Here is a 20313-nt window from a genome sequence, read left to right as displayed (position 1 = left end):
ACAGGATTTTCGTATTTTCAGACTTCCCAATGAGCCGATGGTGGTGACGCTGCTGGATGATGAAGCTGCAAGTCCGGTCTCCCAGCCATCGACTTTTTGTTGATACAGGGGTGCGCGTTGCTGAGGGGATGCTAGGCCAGTCCAGACCCCTGTCGAATGGATCTGTGACGCCAATTAAGCGACTCCTTTTAGTGCTGGAAATCAGGTTCAAAGCTGCCAGCGTTAGCGCCCAGGGGTTGGTGGGGGCCTATCATACCGCACCAGCAAACCAGCTGCCCCGCTATTGGAGGCTGGGCCGGCCTTGGTTTTTTTGCTGTGCTTGCTGCTTTCTATCAATGCCAGCTCGCGCTCTCTGTCTGTCTCTTTCTTAGCAGCTGGGGCTGGCCGCCTAGTTTTAGTCCCCCGTCCCTGCATAGGTAGCATTCGTTGCCTTGCATCGCATTCTCCCTCTTTACGCCGGTGCCTGATGGTTGATTGCCCGATTTTCGCATTTTCATTGCTCGCGTAGGCCGGACGCGTCAATCTGTTAATCTTAGAGTCCGTCTAAGCCAGGAACCCGAGGATCCGCGTACCTGGCCTGGCTGGTGCACCTTAAACCGTTCTTACCTAGTTGCGCCCTGCTTCCCCATGACGTCGCAGTGTCGCATCTCCTCTAGCGCTTCCCTTTTCCCTCCTTCTGCAGCTGGGCAACCACAGCTCGGCACTCCACTCCTCTATTGTTGTCCTCTTGTCAAAAGCCATCTTGTCTCAAGCTGACGGCATCATGGGCTTGTTAGGTGCTAGGAGCCATTCAACGGCTCTTTCAGGTTCGCTCAAGTCCCATCTGCGCCTTGCTTGCTTCAGCTCAGTCGGTTGATTTGCAATCCAGCCCACGACGTACTGTTATTGATAGTCCGCTTTGCAGCACTCAATGCACCTTTGCCTGCACATGGTTACTCCATCTTAATTGCATACACATATGTAGATAATCTCAGCACTTTCTTACGTACAGCAGCATCTGTCAACGCACAGATATACGTTAGTCGTAATAGATGCGGTGAAGGCCGTAATAATGACCCGGTCCTGATAATCTGGCTGGCCAGCATGTACGTCGTGGTCTCGTGTTCTATGCAAAAGAAGACACCCCGCCATACCCACGCTCCGGAAGGAAGGTGATGCCATTTCCCGGGAGCTTTGACCGTAGGTAGGTAGCCAGCGAGTCGGACACTGACACAAATTCAGAGCAGGATGCGCATGCACATGCACATGCCAATGCCACTTGTGCCGATATTCCATCTCAGGCAGGACCCGCAACAGCCAGCCAGTTGGCCGCAAGCGGTGTGCGCTCTTGGCCGTATGCAACTGCAGACAACCCCAAAGATGGATATATTCAATGCCCAATATAGGGAGCCTCTCTCCCTTTCTAGAGAATACGAAATGGGGAGGGTTGCATATATCATCCCGTGCATCAATGACACCAATGGCAACAATATTTGACTGAGGGCGTGCATAGCGGCAGGGTGCTGATGGCGCCCCGGGCAGATGCAAGCAAGTGTGGATGAATCTACATTATGTAGATCAGATCAGTCGTCCTTGGCACATCGTTCCCAGCCAATTGCATCGCCCCGCGAGGGTGTTGCTCCTTCCCCTCTAGGCAATATCAACTTCTCCTCCACCAGAACCAGATCACGTGTAGAAACATCACTTGCAGCACTTGGATATATCATCCGAGATGCCATACAGAATGATCTTCGCAGTCCAAATCCACCACACCAAGATCACCTATGCGTCAATTAAACATAAGGTAGATCCCCCGAATAAACCGAACAGCATTGGCAAAAGGCTTGGCGTCTGTGTCTACATTAGGTACACCGTTCCCACAACAGCCAAATCCAACAAGTATCAAAAAGCCTATTCCACCTCCATGTTTGGTGCCTATCATTTTCAGCAACGAAACCCCATCTTAACGTATTGGTTTGCATTTGACAGTCAATGCCCGTCTTGCATGCATGTCGACAGAACGGCAACATTGCGTTTCGACCTGCATCAATGACATTCCAGAGTTAGCGTGCACAGCCCTAGATGTGTTTGGCCAAATCGTATCGGATCAGCCCAACATCCCGCCTGTGGGAAGCGGATGCATACTATCAGAGTTGAAGCAATATTCGAGCAGGCATTAATGAAGTAATGAAGCAAATTGAGGCGTATGAAACTATCATTCGGCACTACCCAAGATAGTACCCAAAACTATGTACAGTTTCCATGTGCATCTCCCGATCGCCCAAGATCAACCAAGCATTGCCCAAACCCTTCCGTCCCCAACTGCAACCCAACCCACAGCGTTCGCCGATTTGTCGCTCGGAGGGTGGGGGAACTTGGGTCGGAAAAGAGTCGGTGCGTGTTGGCGTGGACGAAGAAGGTTCAGACGCTCATGTATATGGGGCACCTGTGACAATCGATCCTGTTTAAGGCGTCAGCCGAAGCCCAAGCCTCGGAGATCATAGAAACATGGTGTAGTTCATCACACTTGATCAGAAGTGTTAGCTAATCCCTTTCACCTACCTCACATCCCCACTCAAGACCACCACATGGGTGATTTCTAAGAGAGGGCCGGTCGGCGTGATGGCGGAGGAGGTCGAAGGAAGATAGAAACCGAAAGATGATGACACGAGCAAGACGCAACATCAATCAGCCCATGGGCAAGGACGTGTCTTTTCCAAGACTGATTTCGGACAGGAGACGGGAGAGGAGTGCAACGAAAGGGCAGACAGCTGGATGTGGGACAAAGGCTGATCGAGTGTGAAGCCTTGGGGCCTTCAGATGGCGTACACCAGTGGTGTGAACCAAAGCTGCCGGGGCTAGTAGAGTTCCAAGACGACAATAGAGATGACAAGGGCAGTTGCATCGGACCACGACTGTGGCTGTGTATAGTATGTAAAGGCGAAGACGAAGAAGGTTTGGGAGCAGGAAACCGGAAACCCGTGATGGAAACTTGGTGTAGACGGAAGATGGGAAGATGGAGAGGAGGGAGTTCATCAGACTCGAGGATGGAAGAGGGCTATTTGAGCACTTCCCGAGCAGTAGAAATGGCGCCGTGGAAATCTAACCTCAAAGCAAGTGCTCTACGACATGGGCTGGTCTGCTGGGCAGTGACTGAAAGCTGTAGCCCAGCAAGTGCTGGATTACTCAACCTCAGCAGGTAAAAATCAGTGGTTTGGAAAGCACTCAGCGCAATATCATGGCATCAATGGTATCAGCGGTATAGGAAGAACGATGGCACTCGAATTACCCAACAAGCCACTACGACTTAGGGAAGCAGCATGCACGTAATATATCAACTTGGTTAGCTGGAACATCGAGTTCACAGGTTCTGTCTGTCACAGTTCTGGGACGTCTGAGCAGGTGCGTATTGAGAGGGGCTAGTAAACGTCACAATACGTGAGGGTATGAAGTGGCTCTCGCGATGAAGGGATCTGGACTTCGACGGAAGTATTGCCCATACAATGCACTTCTGACCGAATGGTCTCAGCAGGACCCCTCCATCGCAGCCGCATTTATTTACATTTTTATGCCAATGAAGGTAACAATACTATCAATGAAGACCTTCCTGTCCGATATGCAGCGTTAGCCCAATTCTGCCAATGGTTACTGGGGGGAAACACCCAAAATGGCAAGCACGCATGGCGGAACCGCCCAAGTGCAGTATCGGGGAAACTCTTTGAGGATATTCGAAGGAAGCGCCCGAGCTGCTTCTGTAGATATCTACACTTATCGCATCGGTGCCTGTTAGATTATTCCCCTGAGGAAAACGGGTACCTGGTTGCGGACGTCAAAGAAGACCCTGTCGCTTGGTTTACTAAAAGGGGGTGGCTGATTGGTCGGACCAGCTGTTGAAGATTTGACCGGTAGATCGAATGCCGTGTTCACGCCTCTTTTAGCCGGCAAAGGGGTCCGGACCCTCCAATATACACACCCCGCATCCCACCTCTTGGCGCACGTCCTTGACTGTGGCCCAATACGACGTTGAAGAGAGGTCTCGAAGGTGTATGCGCATCGGATGCTTTATTCGTTACGAGGAAACACCTCCCTACTTTGGTTGCCAAAAGCGCAGGCGAGACAGCGTGGTCAGCGCCACAATGCCCTACCCGCGGCGCTGGGAGATTGGGTACTATCCAGGTGTTCGGGCAATTGAAACAAGCGGAATTCTATCCAGGAGAGGAGAGTAAGTAAAGTGCATGTAGTAACCCCAAGAAAAAGCCGTCGAGGGGAAATTGGGGAAGACAGCTATGACATTATGCTCTAAGACCGACCCGACCTCTGCACCCCAAAGTGGGATTCGGAACGGCACGCATGCCGGTCATGATTCGGTAATCGATTCAGTTCACCTCCATTTAAAAGACTCATTGGTTCCCCCCTCTCGTGGACAGTAGACTGTGGATGAATAGCTTCTACTTCCCAAAATACACGATGCATTATTTCTCGCTCGCAGTCCCCTTTTGGGTGTTAGTCGGTATCGCGACAGCAAGCAAAAGCTACAAGGCCACTGAACAATGCCCGGTCGCAGATGTGTCGGCACTTGTAAACACGGGAGACCCGGTCGGGAAAACGGAGGTCTTCGAGAACGGTAAATGAGCACTTTTCTACACTCCAATCGTCGAAGATCTCTGCCAGACTAATCCAGTTCCATCAAATGAAACGGTTGCCGTCCCGGCTAACAAGATTCCCAGTGACCATGTACTACACCGGCAATGAGAACTCCACCGCCACCGGCACCGCCGTGCTGTTCCTAACAGACATCTACGGCCTCACCTCCCCCGAGAACAAGCGGCTGGCCGACGCCTTCGGCCGCGCCGGCTACTTCACCGTGGCGCCGGACCTGTTCGACGGCGCGCCCTCGCCCCTACACATGAACGCGCCCGGCTTCAACCAGACGCGCTTCCTCGAGGCCCACGGGCCCGACGTCGCCGACCCCCTCGTCGCGAAAGGCGTGCGCTACCTACGCGACGTCTGCGGCGCCCGCCGTGTCGCCGTGGCCGGGTACTGCTACGGGGGCGGTACGCGCTGCGGTTCGCGGGCAGCAGCGTCACGCCGGGCGAGCGGTTCGCAGGCTTGGTTGATGCGGCGTTCGCGGCGCACCCGAGCGGCTGGACCGACGAGGAGATCGGGGCCATCGCGCGGCCGGCGTCGGTCGCGCAGGGCCAGAACGACGAGCTGAACCCCGCGGCGAAGCGGCGGCGGATGGAGGACCTGCTGGCTAGCAACGCGACGGGGCCGTGGCAGGTGGACTTGTACGGCGGGGCGATGCACGGGTTCGGCGTGCGGGCCAATGTATCGGATCCGCAGCAGCGCTTCGCGATGGAGACGGCGTTTATCCAGGCGGTGCGGTGGTTTGAGTTTTGGGCGAAATGAGAAGTCGATGATAGCTGCATTGCGTGTAGATCTTCGCGAGGATGGGATGGCTTTAAGACTTTCTTAATTACTGCCTGTGGGCCCCTGAGTGTATGGGTATAGAGGTTGTGGGAGGCCAAGACACACCAATTGACATCTGCGGTTGTCACTGTGCGTAAAAAGGGGTGAAGGTTCCGTTGGCCGAGGCAGACAAGGCAGGCAATGCACTTCCTCCTTGCCCGGAGATTTGTACTGCTCTTTCCAAATGTGTAGTGTGTAAGCGACCTTGAAGACCGACTTGAATCTGATCCCCTTTTCGCCTATAGCTCCCTCGCTCCCGAGCTTGGAGCTTTGATGCACATCGCAGATTGCTCTCACGTTCTCTTTGGTGAATCCGTCTTTGTTATATTCGACGAGGATATGACAAGTCCCGACATGGAAAGATATTCTGGGAGACTCTTCCCGCTCTTGAGCTCGCGTGTATTGGTTGTCATCGGCGTTTTGTAGCAGCTCAGATACGAAACGTACATCATTGCTATAGATGTCAATGGCCGTTCTAGATGCTTCTAATTAGTACGATACCGAAAGCTATCGTGGTGGAATAGAAGACAGTGGCTTGCCGTTGAAGCATTGCGCTGAGCCTTTCTTTACTGGCTTGTACGAACGCCTGGAGCTTTGGCTCAACTATTTCATCGAAGTTAAAGGCTCCATTTGTATCTCTGATCTCCCTTATAAGCTCCCTAGCTTCCTCCTGTGATGCTGGTGGCTTCAATTCCATATTCCTAGGGTATTAGCTGAGCCGAACCTGCAATCGATCAGTAGTTGTGAAGGACGTTTGTCGCAATGTCTATTTCCAATTCAAAGGCCGGGTCGCTTTGGTATGTGGTATCTGCACAGGAACTCCGGAATGATATTGGAGCTCTTTGTTTAGTATCGATGCAATTCATAAAACCTTTCATGGAGCCTGATAGCCAGAAACCACCGAAAGGGGAAGGGGGAAGTTACAAGGTTTGCTGCGGGGCTTTGTTCAGCTGGGTGTCGATTCATTGGCAGAATGCCTAAACACCAATTGGTAATGATATTCGCGGGGCTTGGGTTTCACCACATATGCAGGCTGCAGGACAACTGGCAACCAGCTGTATCAATATGCATAATGTTGGCGTAGAGGTTTGGAGGTTTGAACCTTGCTGGACGGGCTGAGCGGGACGAACTGGGACAAAGTGCACATCATGTCAGGCCATTTCTCCTTCTCGTTCAGCTACAAACATGGTGACGATGCCGCGAACATGATCATACCAGAGTGGAAGGATATGGACTCCGACCTACCTGGTGGGATTACCAGAATCAAGTTGTTTTTGAACGACGGGAACGGCGCATCCACAACCAAAAACATCCGACAATCAATACAGCAGGAATTCGACGAGTTCGTGGTACCCAGCTCTTGTTCCTTAGGCATATCAAGAACATCAACATGTACTCCTGTGTCGAACAAGATCTGGTCACGTCTAGCACCGAGCACTCCAAAACGCACGCACGCGGCTTCACGTGCAAGGTGTATTCAAGACGGAAGGTCAACAATGGGATCAGAAGATCCCAATACTTCGTTGCAAAGCATCAAGTGGAAAACATCCCTCCACAAAATCAGATTTTCGTGCCAGGTTTAGAATCTGCGCAAGCAAGCATCCAGTCTGAGATGGTGTTCGCATTTCCGATGAAGGGACAAATTACAATCATCAAGACGCAGCAAGTCTTCGCTTTTCTACCGATCAGAGAGGTTGGCTTCAAGGTAAACGCAAAATACGCGGTTTGATTACTTCCCAGGTGAACTAAAAATTCGCAGTTCATAATCCATGCGGATTTTGTTACCCAGGCAAATCGAGAAGATATTGTCACGGCATCTGCAAGAAACCTAGCTCTCCGTGGCCATGTTCCACAGGAACTGTCCGTGGCTTTAGGGAACTCTAGAAACATGTGCCCTATCGGTGGATGCAATATCTTCCGCGGAAAAACGATGGTTTCGGAAACAAGTATTGGAGGGACTTGGTCCTGCTCCGTGACTATGGCTTGAAAGACGTTTGCTATACGGACATCCTTGTACGATTAAGGGCAGACATCAACAACTCGGATTCACGAGTGAAATCCAGCACGACCAATGAGGAATGGCACGCAGCTGCAGCCAACATGTTGATTCGCCTGTCCCTGGAGACAGAGGGCGAAGAAAGCGATCATTGCGGGATACTGGATACCCTTGAGATAATCCCATTAACTGACGGCATATGGGTGGCCGCGAGGTCCCCAGATGAAGTCCTGGTACCCTTATTGTTTCCTATCAATGGCGTCGACATCCCTGCAGATCTTCCGTATCGTGTCATTGACCAGGCGGCAGCTCGAAACTCAGCTTGTGCAAGTCTTTATAGACATCTTGGCGCCACGGAGGCGTTCTGTAGAGCACATACGAGAGTCGATTCGAGGGATTTATAACGACTCTGAGAAGCTGCCTAGCTACTTGAGCCACACTGGCGAGGGTGGGCTGACTGCCTCCAGAGCCCATTTGACGTTCCTCTACCGGACACATGAACTGGTGTCCGAGCCCGAATGGATGTTTGCACGACATAATGATTCTGACAGAGAAGCGGATATTGGCCTCCCATTCCGCTAAACTGTCTATCACAGAGATGATTGGAAGTATGGTCCCAGTAACAAGTTTCCCGAAGGACCAAGACGCCTGCGGGCGGCGCCTGGTTTGCCACTCGACTTCCCTCCATCCGATATATCTAGCTCCGCCGGTCATCAATAAGAGCCTCCATGACGGCTTCCGCGAGTGGCTGAATAATACCCTCAGAATACGATCCCGTCTACAGTTGACCAGGGACGGCTCATTAACACATGCGTTCTACTACATAATGCTGTATCGCCCAGAGGAGTTCATCGGAGTATTGCATCACTATTGGGACGAGGTATCCGAAGTTGTGGAGTGCAATCCATCAGTACGGAAGAAAATCCGCGATTTCAAGAGTACTAACAAGCGAAATGCTAGATGTAGGGCTCTATGGGAGACATATCTGCCCTTGCCAAACTACTAACACTCGTTGCCAGGTTCTTACCCAACTCAAGGTGCTTCCCTTTACTCAACTTGCGTGGCACGGAGACCGAAACACCCGTCACTATGAAAGATTGGGGCTTTCTTGCCACAGAGTTCGGTGTTGGTGTGAAGAAAACTTGGGATTTTACCTGGATGTGTTACGACGCATCACCCGCGATGAGGAAGAAAGAAGTGATGCTATGTCCAATCCATCTAGAGTGTATGATATTTACAGAATCATATATTCCAAATCGATCGTTTCGAATGATCTCCAGGCGGCGAGACTGGAAGTCCGGTATGCTTCCTTTTGTATCCCTTGTTACACCTATGCTTACCTATCAGATCTTCGGCGACTACTTTATCTGGAGAGAACGCTCAATTACTCTTATTAAACAAGGATCCTAAGACCGCCACATGGTTCGAGATCAACAACTGTCTTTGGGATTGTCCAGCAGAGATGACTTCGTTCCATGGAGTCGAACCAGCTTTCCGGTCCCTCTTTGCGGCTGATAAGGGATTGGAGGCTGCTCTGAAGCCCTTCATTTGCGATACCCTCGGAGTCAAAGAGCTGGGCTGGCGACACTTCATTGAAGAATTCCGATGCCTGAAAAGGCTTGCGGATCCGGAGACATTCAACTATGTCTTCACTGTACGACAATCTGGCACGAATCCAGCTCAAAATGGAGCCACCTGATAGTGAGGAACTACGGTAGGTGCCCCCCCCCCCATCCCCCTCTCCCCAAATATTCAGATTCCTCGGTCTCTTACACAAGCATAGCAAGGATTTCACCAAAGAGGCCATAATCCACGTTCCGGACACGGTTGATGAGTGGCATACAGTATCTGGGTGCGTATGGTCAAGTCCCACGCCCATCACCGGCAAAGCCAGACTCTCCCATATCTACCCAAACCATGCAGAATTCTTCATGCATTTTCTGGGTGTTCCTGTCCTCATGCTGGACATGCTGTACAAAGACTTGATGGTAAAAGGGTCATCAGGCAACTCTAATGCCGCCGAAATGAAGCAAACTTTGCTGCACTTCAGCGCTTTGCTCGCGAAGAAGAAAGATCATGCTCTAGATCCCCGTTTAATTCTTGACAGCAACGTGTTCCCAGTCCGGATTCCTGGGGGGCAAACGCAGCTCTGTAGCGCCTCCGCCGACTTTGCAATTGTCGATCGCAAAGCCTTTGGCACGGCGTTTCAGGACAAGGCACAGCTGTTGGACTTCACCTTCGAAAAGACCCATGAGCTGCGCTCTTTCTTCGAGTGGGTCGATATGGGCAACCGACGCTTGTCCGTCAGAGAGTGACCGAAGTCACGGAGCCGACACTGGATAATGAAAACGAGGCCCGCGAGTCCCGGCGTACATTGAAGATCTGGCCCGTGGTCTTGCTCATATCAACATTGATGGTCAATATTCCAGATTGCTCCAAAAAGTCGTCGAAGCGGCGAGGCGAGACCAACTGCCTCCCAGGGATAGCCCAAGCACCGCCTATTCCCATCCTCGTCCATACCGTAGCCTAGAACGCGACGGGATCGGAGCAGCCGGGGAGCTTTATGTATTGATTCTTACCATCACTGTATGTCAAAACTCACTAACCAAGTACTGTCTAGGTATTCGAACTTCTTTCAAACCTCACTTCGCCTCTGCCAGATTTCAGTCGTGATTGCTGGCAGAGCACTTTTCGCCACCACGCGAGAGCACACCCGAGTACAGCGACCTTATTCGTTGGCTTGGTATGGAGACGGCGGATATCGTGTACCGAGACTTGCCGGTGTACTGACCCAGCTTCTCATCGACAAGGGTTACCTGGACGGAGACCGGTGGAGCTCAGCGAGGCCCGAATACTACATTGAGGTCAAGACGACCCCGTGCGAGTGCCGGAAGCCCTTTATGATAAGCAAGAAACAGTACACAAGGGTAAGTCGATCGGGAACATCTATATGCCGAGGCTCTTGGGTCTCTACTAAAATCAACTTTGCGGGCAGATGAAGACGATGTGTAACACGGAGACTACGGGGACCGATCCGAGCAGGTATATGTCGTGTTCAGAGTGTTCAACCTGTGCAGCGACCCGACGGGATTAGCGGTCTACGTTGATCCGTTTGCTTTGAAGAACGAGGAAAGATTGCTGGTCACGCCGGATTCGTGGGCAATCACCCCGGTGTAGGATTCCATAATCAGTCAGCAAGGTCCGGAAACAAAGCCTAAGGAGCCAGGGACGCGGTTGAACCTGCTACCACAAGGCATCCTTGCTCGACAACGGCGCAAGTTCCGTTGCGAACCAGGTCAAATAACCAATGACGGAACTGGTTGAGAGAATCTGCCTCTGGAATTGCTGGGGAAGGGAGTTGCTGCCATTGCGTCATATTGGCTTTGGTTGCAGTTTGGAGGTCACAGCGGTTATCAGATCAGACTTCTGACGTATTCCCAATGAGGTAGGGATGGCACCTGCCACATGCATGCCTAGCCCCGGATCACGCAAATGCCACTTATAAGGTGCGGCCTGCTCAGATAAGAGGTAGGTAGACTGCGGACCTGCCAGATTGAGTCCCAGTAATCATCCCCATAACGAATTGACCTGGAGAAGGGACACCACGCTGTGTATTAGAAGGCAAATCACTCTGGTCTTCCTCTGTACACTGCTTCTTCTTGTAAGATAAGTCAGGAAGGAGCCGGGCAAGCGTGTGCAAGGGGCGGGTATGGAACTCCTGCCCATGGACAAGGTGTTCATCGTGTAAGGTACCTCAAAGATCAACCATCAAATGTTCTCCCTCGTTTCCTCTCTTCTCTCTCATCATTATCATCACCATCAATCATCATCAAACCCTCATTTTGGACCAAGTCCAAACATCATTTCAATCCATCATGTTTTCCTCGCTCCCTCTCCTCTCTCTCAACATCATCAAAGACACTCGTTTGGACCAAGTCCGACATATTACTCAACCAATTACCAACCACATTCACTACCATCACTACGACACCACATTCACTTATAATACAATTACCAAAATGGCTGCCGACTCCATAGTAATTGCATTTTTTACCTTAATTATCCATATCTTGGAGTAAGGTCTGCATCCCTTTACCATATGCCGACACTCACCTTCCCAACAACACGGCTCTTTCCACGCCCATCACATTGCTACTGACAATATCCTCTCTTCCACCAACACTATCGTCTCTTCCACCGATATTTGCCTTCTTCTCAGCGTCTCATCAACGCCTGCACATGCAGACCCATTATCCAATATACATACTAACTTGGTGTCTCTCTATAGCCTGACGCCAACAGCCCGACTCCCTACTAGCCAAACTCCCCAGGCATTGAGTAGAGAGATGGAGAGCCAGAGAGAAAGATAGAAATAGAAGAGACTTGGAAGATTTCAACATTCACAGGCTGCGCCTACTCGAACTCAGACACACCACTAGCACACGATACTCGTACGAACATAACCAATACACTCCAGACCACACCACCGGTACTGTGAAAACACGTATTACGTATCACAATACCTTCGGTCTTGAGTAAGATGAAGAGAACAGCGCCCCTCGAGCCGCTCAGTCTCCGGCCTCGACCCTAAATCCCTCAGCCTTGGTCACTCAGTAGGCGTTGCCTCTTTCAAATGTTCGCCAGTCCTGTTACTGACTTCATCCAGCCAAAATGCCGCTATGAGAGCCAAAGTTCCTCGCACACAGCCGGCTGGGGGCGCCTGGGGAGCAAGGCCAGGAGGTAGTTGGGTGGCTGCAGTGACATGCCGTCCACCTTAGGTGGGCTATTATTATTAGCCTGGGAGCGGCTCTTATTCTTACCAGTGCTGTTGGGGGCGACTTTGTTTTCTTATCAGAATAAAAAGTTGCTGTAAGGTTGTTTTTGGGAAAAACCATACTTCTTGGAGCGCAACTGGTATATAATCAACACGATGCCACTCTTTCTCGCCCGCATGTCCCTTTTTCGGCACGTTTTGTTTCCAGGCCTTATTGAGCAATTACGGAATCGGATGACCTTGATGGCGAGAACGCTGCTTTTGGCATAATACTTTCCATGCATGATCGTCAGGTCGGTTCATTTAAGTATTTAAGCATTATATCCAGTGGAATAAACATTATGCCAGTGGCACCATGTAATTTCTCGTCCGTACAGTACGGCATAAGCTGGTGCTGACAGCGCATTTACGAACAAAGTTGATACAGAGATGATTAACCATGAATTTGGTGTGAACGAGCAATTTTCCTTACACTAGAGCACTATTGCTCGCCCGCAATTCAGCTATCTCCTTTGCCTTTTCTATCCTTGCCCTCCTCGGGCTCTCGCGGCCACGGCCATAGCCCTTTGAGTGGCATGTCATCGTGATAGCGTTGATGCCGCTGTATTCTGTGTCGAATTGGTAGATGGGTCTTTGGTCTGGGTTCCAGGCCACGCACATACCCACGTTACAGTACGTCAGGTTTACAGTGTACCAAAAGTAACCTTGCTCCCCATGATATTCTCCTCGTTGATGAAGAATCCTTCTTTCATCATCTGGGCGATGTTTATTGCCTTGATACGCATATCACCAAACCAAGGCTGTTGATCCTTCGTTTTGGTCGGCTCGGGATGGAATTGAAAGTTCACAATGTATTCTCCAGGAAATTCTTCATAGAACACCCCGGAGGCTGGTGGTGGCGATGATGGTTGGCTTATCTCCTCGTAATGGGGGTGGGTGGTGCCAGATTCTGGCTGGCTTGCGAATCCATCCTTGGGTAGAAACTTTATGTGGGGGTCGATATTCGGAGGGAAATATTCAGGGTAAGATTATTCAGGGGCCGGTTGTGAAGCACATCAGTGTATTGTATGGAAAGATATTTCAAAAGGATTACGAGACGAGAAATACTATTTAAATACAAATACAATTAGCGTAATGGATACACACTTCTTTCGGAGATTCTTCATCGAGTACCTAACCAAGTTGTGTCGGAGAAACCGGGGCTCCGCAATTTTCATTCATTTTCTCAAATGAGGGAAATCATCAGAGTTCACCGAAGGAATGGCACGTGCAAACCTAAGTAGATAGATGTATTGAGGACCGTGAATCTTATTGTCGCCCTCTCCCACGGCTACTACCCTTGAATAGGCCGGCACGATACGGAGATACAGCACAGCAAAAGCCACGAAGCAGGAATAGCAGCACAAGACCCAGCCATCCTCGAAGGCGAACGGTCGAAGGTGGGAGTGGGTTGCCAAAGTGATGAACCGAGCAAAGACAACCACCGTACGACACCCATCAGCCCAAGGCCCGTAGCTTTGATGGTATCCCGAGAAAGCTCGTGTGCAATGGCTCTCTTGGCTGCTGACCTTCTCTGCAATGAGACGATCTTGATGGGGCACACGATCGTGGGGGGCCATCTCAGCTCTTATAGACCTACTAACAAAGTACTATCTACAATCAATTCGATACGCTCGGCGAGGAGAATCAGGTAAAGGGGCTACTACGCATATCTTGCAACGGTTTGGCCCGTCTTTGTCTTGCCAATATGACGCCTCCCGGCGTTGCAACCCGTAGAGGGGATTCGTCTATTCTATAAAGTTTAACATTGTCCGGAGTATGACCCGCTTGAATGTTCAACGGCGTGTGGCCGTGGACGAATATGTACTATAGCCCCGGTTCCCTGAGATAATGGGGCAGGATTGACCCCTGTCGAGCCGATCGGTGGAATTGTATTGTAGGAGTGCACGAGTCTAGGTCGATCATATCATAAAAACAATTGCGGCTAAAAACAATTGCGGCACGGCAGCCTCGGTACTGTCTGCTTAAAGCTACTGCATTTAATACTCAATGGGGTTTTTTACCGGAACGGTACGATTGTCTTGCCAAGACCGAGAAGGCCGAAACATCTAACAGAGCTGACCAGTCGGTGCCCAGGATCGGGCAACGTCAGAGACTCATAATAAATGATGTGCATCCTGCCGATGCTTCTACCCCCAATCTTTCCGGAAGCCACTGTGCTCGGTCCTTCGCCCAACCCCCCCTCGTTTCATTCCACTCTTGTTGGTAAGCATGCATCTCCCATCTTCCTTTAGCGCGTCCCTGTGCAGTCTGGCAGTGGCACAGCCAGGCGCATTCGAGCCAGCCGATTTCAATGTGACAGAGGCGCTTCGGGAGCTGGCCATCTACGTCGAGGAGATACCCTCCTTAGAAAGCTTCCGCGAGGGTCCGCCTATGGGAAGGCAGGGCGCAGACGACGAAGGCCAGGCCTGCCAAGCTGCTGCATGTTTGCCGGACCTATGTTATCGTACTGCTTGACGGTTCTCATGACATATTTACTGACTGTTGCGATCGTCCGAAACTAGTGCGCAGCACTTCAGTCCGTCTACGGCGGTGGCGCCGTTTACACCCAGGGCGAGGCCGGCTATAGCAACTTCACCGGCTCTTACTGGTCCGACGCACAGCAGCATGTCAGCCCCAGCTGCATCTTCAAGCCCTCCAGGGTATCCGATGTCTCCGCGGTGGTTCTTCTATCCCGTTTAACGCAGTGCCCTTGTGCGGCCAAGAGCGGTGGCCGGCGCTGTAGCATCGAGGCGGGCATCACCATCTCCTTTGCCAATCTGAACGGCATCTCTCTAAACAGCGACAAGATTATTGCTTCCATTGGTCCTGGCAACGTCTGGGGTCATATCTACGAAGCGCTTGTCAAGTCGGACCTCACAGTCATTGGTGGCCGTCTGTTCAACATTGGAGTTGGTGGCCTGACCACGGGCGGTATGTTTCCATCTTCTTCAGTAACGGAATACGGCTTTTTTACTTTGAGTACTAATGCGAATCTTGGTTAGGTGGTATCTCGTACTTCTCCCCTCGTTACGGATGGGCCTGCGACAACGTGGAGAGCTTCGATGTAGGCCACAACGTGACGCCTACCGCTTAGCATAACTCACTAAGTACTATGAGGCTAGGTCGTCACCGCGAGCGGTATGATGGTTCGAGCAAGTGCCCAGCAGTTCCCCGACCTGTACTCGGCCTTGCGAGGCGGCAGCAACAACTTCGGTCTCGTCGTCAACTTCCACCTGCGGACCCTCCCCCTCCCCAGGGCCGGCTCTGGGGCAGAAGACGTACACGGACCCCAACTTCGCGGCCTCGACGAGGCCTTCGCCTATGCGGCGGCGAACGCGGCCCAGGACGTCGACGCCGGTCTGTATCTGGTGTACCTCCACGCCAAAGGCAAGAACCTTGGCCTCCCCGTGCTCATCCACGCTGACGCCGTCCACGGCGCCGCTTCGCCCGTCTGGGCCGGGTTCGACAACATCACGGCCGCCGGCGACACGACCAAGACGCGTGTCCTGGTCGAGTGGACCGCCGAGACCATGCACGACAGCCCGGACGGCCGGCGCCAGCTCTTCTACACCCTCAGCACCAAGGCCGACGTCGACCTGGCCACGTTCGCGCGGGCGCGCTTCTTCGCCACCGTCGCGGACATCGCGGACGTGCCGGGCATCGGGCCCAACCTCATGTACCAGGCCATCGGGATGCCGCAGCTGGAGCAGATGCGGAAGGACGGCGGCAACGCCCTCGTTCTGGAGGACGCGGCTGCTGCTGTTTCCGAGGGCGGCGGCCCCGTGTACATCATGCTGCTCGCGGCGTCATGGGCCCACGCGGAGGACAACGGGCGGGTCACGGCCTACTAACCACTACTTCTCGCGCGTGCTGCGGGACATCAGGGACGAGACGCTGCGGCACGGCCTGTTCGCCGGGTACGTGTACATGAACTATGCGAGCGAGTACCAGGACGTCGTCGGCAGCTACGGCGGCGCCAACAAGGCCAGGCTGAAGCGCATCGCTGCCAAGTACGACCCGGCGCAGGTGTTCCAGAGACTGCAGCCTGGCTATTTCAAGCTGGACCGCGCTCCCACTCCGGGCACTGCGTACTACAATATTTGAACGTTAGATGATGCTTACAGTATCTATTTAGGTGTATAAATGCTACATCTACTAGAATTGTAAATTTTGCTTAAACATACTATACTGACCTTACCCCCTAATTACCGGCGTACCCACACTCACACATCGTCTGGCAGAAACAACTGACCATAAGATTGAATCCCGTGTCCTTGGTGCGCACCAGCTCGGGTTTAAAATGTTGTAGATATCTGTCCCAGGCCATCTGACTCCACGGGCGGTATGCGAGCTGACCGGCAAACAGGCCGCCCCCGTTGCGACGGCCTTCGGCCGCTCAGTATTCCGCCTCGTGGGGATCGAGTGTGTCGTGCATCCACTCGATATATTGTCACGTTCACGTGGGCCAGAGGAATGTGGTGGGCGGTAGTGCGCACACCTCGGACGGGTGCTGTCGCTGCATCGCCTTTGGCAGCAGTACACTGTGTTAGTTCCACTCCTTTCTCAGGTCCACACCGTCGTAGGCGTCCAGCCAGCGCTGTAGGAAGGTGCCATTCGCATGACCCGCCATGATGGCGTTGCACAACCCCTTGCAGTTGCCGCCTCGTATTCCAGGACGATACCGCGGAGCGACTTCAGGATATTGTCGGTCCAAGGCTGCAGATCAAACGAGTACATGTCGAGATAGATGCCGCCTGGCTCTGCAGCAGCTTCAGTCGGAGAATTTCCGAGGCATGGGCAGCCTGCCAAACTGCGTCCGGCCGCTCTTGAGGCCGACCAGCTCCTCGGGCGGGTGGTGGACTAGCTCTATGTCGCGGCCGAGACGCCTGATCCACGGTTTCGTGCGGGGGCAGCGTTCGGGTCGGGCGAGGGCGGTTCGGCGATGTAGGTGTAGTTTAGGAAGACCTTGTCGGCCTTCATGCCCAGGATCGCGCTCCTCACGGCGAGGTAGCACAGGAAATCGAACGTGCCCGACCCGGGTTTGCTGTACGGGTTGCTCAGCCCGTAGATGAAATGAACGCGGTTGTGGATCGGGTCCGCTGGAGAGAACTCGTCGTTGTCGTCGTCGTCGTCGTCCAGCTGGGGGAGATTGCCATGCAGACAGCCGAGCTCGTCTGTCGTGGGCACCGACGTTTGCTCGAGTTGGTACTGTGTCGACCACGGCCCCGTTTGGCGGACTCTATCGCTTAGCTGATAGGTCTGGGGAAGCCACAGATATACAACTATGACTGGGAGGGTCAATGGAAGGAGTAGTCTTCTACGCCGATGGGAGCGAATCAGAGCGTTCATGTTGGGCGATGTTGGTGATTGGGTAATACCGCAAGAATCCGTACGTAGTGCGATTTCTTCAGCATTTTCAAGTTTTTATTTACTCCTATTTTTTTTCTTCTGCGTGAATCCTGTTGCCTGTTCTTGCCGGACTCCCGTTGCCAGTTCCTCCGGAATCATGTTGTCGATCGCTCCGGAACTCTGTTGCCTATTCTGTTCCAACATGGCACAGCAAACGAACCATGATTCTCACAACGCATCAATTTGCCTTTGACTCTGCCTCCTGGAAACATGGCAACAGTACAGGCAGGCACTCGTCCGAGCCGAGACTCTCTGTTCTCCACGACCTATATGGAGCAGCATCGTGGGCACAGTTTTCATACCGGGTCGCGGAAGAGCGGGACGCCTGCCTGCTAAGAGAGGTCCATACACTGTATGACGTTTTGGGGATAATGAATTAGTCCATAGAAATAATACCTAGAGATCGCTTCGAATGTGTCTGCGTTACACTATAGAAATCGTATCCACCCAGCAATTGCATTGCTTGCTAATTACATCTCAAAGATAACAGAATGGAATCAAGGCTTCTTGGCGGAGGCACAGTGGCCACAGTACCCACAGGCATCCGAGCAGGCCGTAAAGTCTTCCTCTCCGTCATTGGCGCCGAAGCTAATTCCACTGTCCGAGTCCGAGTCCGAGCCAATTGGTGACCCGCCGGCTTCTCCCCGTGATCCATGCATGCTAGCCGACAGCCACCGGGTCTTGACCTCCCCCGACAGCGCATCGCCCGCGTCCGTAAGCTGCTGCCGGATCTGGAGAGTACCGGGCCTGTCCGCGTTGTGACAGAGCTCCAGCTTGCGCGCCGGGTCCGCCCGGACCAGCTCCCGGATGTGGTGGAGCAGCGCCGCGAGCCGGCCCAGGACGGGGCGCTGCTGCGTCTCCCATGCGGCCACCTCGGCCCGCACGTCCTGCACCCGGATGTCGTCGAAGACGCCGTTGGTGTGGTAGGCCAGGACGAAGTTGGGGATCTGCGACACCCAGAGACGGGGCATTTCGTCGCTGAGGGTGTCTTGGTTCACCTTGCGACGGAAGCTGCGCGTTTTGAGGTCAAAGACCTGGCTTTGGTCCACTTTGGCACCGACACGTTTGACTTCGAGGCTGCCAGCACTAGACGCTGCCGTTTCACCCGTCTTGACTGTGGCGGATCCGAGAGAAGAGAGCAAGTCGTCCAAGCCGGCTGGGCCTTTGGCCTTGTCAGGGGCCGGTGCGTCAACAGTACCCGGTAAGTACCCGTCTGCCTCGAAACGGACGAAACATAGCATACCGCCAAAGCGGTAACTCAGGACGCGCTGGTGAGAAGTGGACGTCTTGACCGACTCGTCCCAAGTCGTATAGTGCTCGGGGAAGGTGTGGCCGAATCCCCGAACGTCGGGGATCGTCTCCGTGGGTGACTTCTCGCGGCGGATGAAGAACATGGTGTCTCCGATCTCTTCGACTAGAATGCGGAAGGGTTTCTGCTCGCCACGCAGGCAACGGAGCAGGTTGCCCATTGTGCTGCTGCAGGCCACGAGGTCGACCTCGGCACTACTGCACAGGTCGGGCACGTCGCTCAACAGGGCCAATACTGCTGGCTCCATTGGATGGGGCGGGTAACGAGCAGCGTTGCGGTCCCGGAAGTATTCCCGCTGTCTTCCGCCAGCTGCATGGGCTCTCTAAGAGGAGTCCATCGAGGTGGCATACCTTTATGGTTTTCATTAATGTCTCGACATGATTGCTGGAGTCAATGGAGCAGGTGGATCTTACCTGGCATCAGCATGATCGGAGTGCGACTACTGGTCCAATTGTATGACGCTGCAAGCTTGCAGTCCGTGATACTTGCGTCTTGTTCATTGCCCACGGATTTCCCATCAAGATCAGCCGATCGAAGCTCCTCGACCAAAGGGCCAAAGGATGCTCAGGGGTATTTGAGTTGATGGGTCTCGAAGGATTATGGGGATATCTGCCGCCACGCGGGCGACCGCCCCCTCTCCAATAGGAGCGACCACGAGATGAGTTGTAATACATTATAGGTGTTTCCGATACTTTAGAGAGAATGGGAATTGAGTAAGGAAGAGAACCCTTTCAATTCAAGCCTTGGGAGTCTAGATTGAGCTAATTTAACCAAGATAACTGAGGCCGGCCAACTCTGTGTTGGATCAAAGAGAAGGAGGCCTGACCAGGGGCACCGTCGGGCGTTTTCAGATGAGGCCTACCACTTTCATGCCGGTGTGGGTCAATTCAAGGCAGAATTTGGCTTCAAGTCACACAGAAACTTCGAGCCGTTTCTCGACCAAATCGAATCTGCCTTGGTTGATGTGTTGGCCTCATTCTCGACCGTTTGATGCGACCTGGTTGGGGGGCAGTGCTGTCCATCTGTTGGCTCCCGCATCGGCTCCATGGAAATTTGGGGTTGCCTTGCTGCCTTGCCCGCGAAGCGACGATGGGCCTCCCGCAGCGTGCAGAACGTTTCATGCACGGGGCAACCAATCACAAATGCCATAGAAACCGATAAGCCTCTGGCGAACGGGCGAGTGAGATCGCTGCTCCTACCAAGTGCAAACGGATTTTGTCACTTGAAAGTCGCCCATATACCCATCAAGACTAGACTTGGCTTCTCCTCTCCTACATTCTTCAGGAAACCAGCGGCTTCCACTACCTACGATATCCTGTGATTATTGCATCATCA

General features: G+C 52.8%; 5 protein-coding genes across 5 annotated transcripts; 3 read left to right on the top strand and 2 right to left on the bottom strand.

Annotated features, from left to right (window-relative positions):
• Nucleotides 1–4446: 4446 nt before the first annotated feature.
• On the top strand, nt 4447–5388 carry PG994_003248 (alpha/beta-hydrolase; the record flags this gene model as incomplete). The annotated part of the gene is made up of 3 exons (XM_066854657.1): nt 4447–4603; nt 4707–5033; nt 5087–5388. 3 exons carry the CDS (start codon nt 4447–4449, stop codon nt 5386–5388), a joined length of 786 nt encoding a protein of 261 aa, XP_066718935.1.
• A 3741-nt stretch (nt 5389–9129) lies between these two features.
• PG994_003247 (uncharacterized protein) lies at nt 9130–9759 on the top strand (the record flags this gene model as incomplete). The annotated part of the gene is made up of 2 exons (XM_066854656.1): nt 9130–9158; nt 9228–9759. The coding sequence occupies 2 exons, from the start codon at nt 9130–9132 to the stop codon at nt 9757–9759; spliced, it is 561 nt and encodes a 186-aa protein (XP_066718934.1).
• A 4730-nt stretch (nt 9760–14489) lies between these two features.
• Nucleotides 14490–16364, top strand: PG994_003246 (FAD binding domain protein; the record flags this gene model as incomplete). The annotated part of the gene is made up of 5 exons (XM_066854655.1): nt 14490–14703; nt 14790–15191; nt 15263–15324; nt 15383–16096; nt 16152–16364. 5 exons carry the CDS (start codon nt 14490–14492, stop codon nt 16362–16364), a joined length of 1605 nt encoding a protein of 534 aa, XP_066718933.1.
• Nucleotides 16365–17126: 762 nt separating this feature from the next.
• PG994_003245 (uncharacterized protein) lies at nt 17127–17609 on the bottom strand (the record flags this gene model as incomplete). Its single annotated transcript, XM_066854654.1, has 1 exon — nt 17127–17609. One exon carries the CDS (start codon nt 17607–17609, stop codon nt 17127–17129), a length of 483 nt encoding a protein of 160 aa, XP_066718932.1.
• A 557-nt stretch (nt 17610–18166) lies between these two features.
• Nucleotides 18167–19404, bottom strand: PG994_003244 (uncharacterized protein; the record flags this gene model as incomplete). Its single annotated transcript, XM_066854653.1, has 2 exons — nt 18167–19287; nt 19392–19404. 2 exons carry the CDS (start codon nt 19402–19404, stop codon nt 18167–18169), a joined length of 1134 nt encoding a protein of 377 aa, XP_066718931.1.
• Nucleotides 19405–20313: the final 909 nt, after the last annotated feature.

The sequence above is a fragment of the Apiospora phragmitis genome (genome assembly GCF_038363925.1).
Source record: "Apiospora phragmitis strain CBS 135458 chromosome Unknown utg000004l:1.0-3135199.0:1.0-3139288.0, whole genome shotgun sequence".
NCBI lineage: Eukaryota > Fungi > Ascomycota > Sordariomycetes > Amphisphaeriales > Apiosporaceae > Apiospora > Apiospora phragmitis.
This window is presented reverse-complemented; position numbering and strand designations above follow the sequence as displayed.